The sequence below is a fragment of the Sinocyclocheilus rhinocerous genome, unplaced genomic scaffold (assembly GCF_001515625.1).
Source record: "Sinocyclocheilus rhinocerous isolate Xijiao unplaced genomic scaffold, SAMN03320098_v1.1 scaffold1542, whole genome shotgun sequence".
NCBI classification, from domain to species: domain Eukaryota; kingdom Metazoa; phylum Chordata; class Actinopteri; order Cypriniformes; family Cyprinidae; genus Sinocyclocheilus; species Sinocyclocheilus rhinocerous.
In genome coordinates, this window is record NW_015666540.1 from 455,864 (window position 1) to 459,230 (window position 3,367).

General features: G+C 35.4%; 1 protein-coding gene across 1 annotated transcript in view; it reads right to left on the reverse strand.

The window, feature by feature from the left end:
* Positions 1-1,580: 1,580 nt before the first annotated feature.
* The window catches only part of LOC107732630 (superoxide dismutase [Mn], mitochondrial-like), a 4,866-nt gene continuing 3,079 nt past the window's right edge, over positions 1,581-3,367 (reverse strand). Inside the window, exons 3-5 of the mRNA XM_016544027.1 lie at positions 2,438-2,554; positions 2,149-2,328; positions 1,581-1,852 (exon numbers count right to left, since the gene is read on the reverse strand). Of these exons, the coding sequence (XP_016399513.1) occupies positions 1,707-1,852; positions 2,149-2,328; positions 2,438-2,554 (443 nt within the window). The 3' untranslated portion in view covers positions 1,581-1,706. The remainder of the gene's footprint in view (positions 1,853-2,148; positions 2,329-2,437; positions 2,555-3,367) is intronic.

The following is a 3,367-nucleotide window of genomic DNA, read 5'->3' on the forward strand; positions in this document are numbered from 1 at the left end:
ATTCCCAGTTCCACTGCACTGAATGACGTGCTTTTAACTTTAAAAACGATTCATGACAGTTTGATATTACTTCTCCATCTATTGGGATTTTTTAAATTTTTTTTATTTTTTTACCAGCCCTGTTTTGCTTATTGACTCCTTTATTGAGCGTATCCGATTCTAAATATCAGACAGATTATAAAACACACAAGTTACAACTTGGCTATAACAGGATTGAAAGACTGAATTCAGTCATGTATGTTTTAATACAATATTTGATTACTATTCATATTTTATATTAGTAATGTTAAAATAAGTATTATAAAACAGATAGTTCCGGTCCTTGATTCTGATTGGTTGTGCCGCGTTCGAAGCTGTTGTAAATTACACTACAAATATACACCTTTGTTTACGTCTGTGTTGCTCGGCAACCACTTTGTTGCAACCGCAACCGTTTCTGAGGAACTACATTGTTTGGCGAAAGAATAATGTTTTTATTAATATCATTACATTTTATCTGCTTTGTTTTTTTTTTTTGTGAAACCTTGCTACATATATGGAATAACCGTTTAATAAAAGCAATAAGCCCCGTGAAGCCGTGGTTTACAGTGAATTTATAACAGCTAAGGGGAGAAGAAAACACTTCATGCACTGTTGTAAATGAATTACACTGGGAGAGCATCTGTCGTCAATGTATTAAAAGAAAAGATCCAAGTAATTTACCAATTCCCAGTTCCACTGTACTGAATGACGTGCTTTTAACTTTAAAAACGATTCATGACAGTTTGATATTACTTCTCCATCTATTGGGATTTTTAAATTTTTTTTATTTTTTACCAGCCCTGCTTTGCTTATTGACTCCTTTATTGAGCGTATCCGATTCTAAATATCAGACAGATTATAAAACACACAAGTTACAACTTGGCTATAACAGGATTGAAAGACTGAATTCAGTCATGTATAATTTAATACAATATTTGATTACTATTCATATTTTATATTAGTAATGTTAAAATAAGTATTATAAAACAGATAGTTCCGGTCCTTGATTCTGATTGGTTGTGCCGCGTTCGAAGCTGTTGTAAATTACACTACAAATATACACCTTTGTTTACGTCTGTGTTGCTCGGCAACCACTTTGTTGCAACCGCAACCGTTTCTGAGGAACTACATTGTTTGGCGAAAGAATAATGTTTTTATTAATATCATTACATTTTATCTGCTTTGTTTTTTTTTTTTGTGAAACCTTGCTACATATATGGAATAACCGTTTAATAAAAGCAATAAGCCCCGTGAAGCCGTGGTTTACAGTGAATTTATAACAGCTAAGGGGGTTTTACAACGCCCCTTAGCTGTTATAAATTCACTGTAAAGCACGGCTTCTTGGGGCTTATTACTTTATTAAAATAATGTTTTATAATATTAATATTTTATAAATGTCACTTAGGCTTAAAAAAAACAAGAAAACACAACAAAGACCATGTTCAAACAATCTTTTAATTTGAATTTACTGAAAGCATGAACATACATATTCTTTGATTTCGACTCAACGATAAAGCAAGCAACAATGCACAATTCTGCATGGAAAATGAACTTGTCAAGAACCATACCACCTCTCTAGAGTCTCAGTTAGGATTGGTGGTTGTAATGTGGTCTGATTATTTGTGCGCTTCGAAGGTCTAAACGGACACTATGTTACTTTTTTTCCTCCCCAAGTGTGGTGCAATTTATTTCTTGGCAGCTTGCAGACGCTCGCTGACATTCTCCCAGTTCACAACATTCCAGATGGCCTTAACATAGTCAGGTCTAACATTCTTGTACTGGAGATAGTATGCATGCTCCCAGACATCTATCCCAAGTAGTGGGACGAGACCTAAAATTTAAAAGGGAAAGAGAGTATAGTAAAGTTCAAAGACTTTAACAACTTGAAAAACTAATTATTTCTTTCTCTTTGGAGTCTACCAGAATATTGCTTTACCTTAAGAAATACATACAACTGCTACATATACATGGATGACTCTTGTGAATAAGTTGGAGGTTTTTTTTTGTGTGTGTATTCACTGAGGGTCTTGTTAAGAGTGTATGAAAAATGACAGTGTGAACTCTGGGGACTCATACCTTTACTACCAAAATAGATCTATTCTCTTCTATTCATTGTGGAAGATTTACCTGTAGTGCCCTGCAAAGGGTCTTGATTCGCACATGCAGCAATCCTCAGTCTTCCACTGTCCTTATCAAAGCCCAGCCAGCCCCATCCTGAGCCCTGAACGGCCACTGTGGCAGCTGACATCTTCTCCTTCATCTTCTGTAATGAGCCAAAGTCACGCTTAATGGCTTCCAACAGCTCACCTGTAATAAAAAAAAACAAAAAACAAAGACTCATCACATACAACTATATGCTTCATAAATAGCAGTATGGATATGTTCAACTTCTATTCATGTGTACAATGACTCCTACCCTGTGGTTCTCCTCCACCATTCGGTGACAGATTTGTCCAGAATATGGTATGATTAATATGGCCACCACCGTTAAATTTCAGTGCAGGCTGAAGGGAGACTTGAGTTGTCACATCACCTGTAACACAGCAAGGTCAAACCTAAAAACACTTGTTATATGCAATGAAGACATTTCAAATAATATGCCAAGTCCTTAGAGCAGTGGTCACCAACGTGGTGCCTGTGGGCACCTGGTAGCCCGCATGGAGTCTCTAAGTCTCCCGCAAAGCACGTTCTATAAATAGCCTAAATTAGCGTCGGGCGATAAATGATATCATATCGAGATTATGATCAAATTTATGTTAATAATGATGATAAGCTCTGGACATTTTTACTCAATGTTTTAATCTAACATCCTATCACACAACAGAAATAAATGTTACAGCAATCAGTCAGTGCATGTCGCTAATAAGTCTGCATGTTCTGTGTGTCTCTGAATGCGTGGAGTAGTTTCATCTGATACACAAACTCAAACACACGTGACTCAGGGTGTTTTCAGTGTCTGCATCTCAATATATGAGGACATGAACATATGCACTTCATCTTCAGAGCTGCTCTGAGAGTCACTTCACCAGCTTTATGCAGTTTTATTTGAGAAAAAAATACTGTCAAATACACGCTGAAACTAAAACTAACTGAAAGACCTTCACGACAAACCGTCAAAATAAAAATCTGTTTTAACGTGAAATTATATGACAACCAAGTTATTTTTTATTATTATTAATTTATACAGTTTTGTTGTGCAGCATCATGTCTGATAAAATAAAATAAAAATGCAATGCAAAGTTTTATTAATTCATTTCACTAGACACCATATATATAGATAAATTTGTACTGAATCATAAAACACGGAATCCATAAGAAATCAAATGGAAAACACAGAATTTAGGGA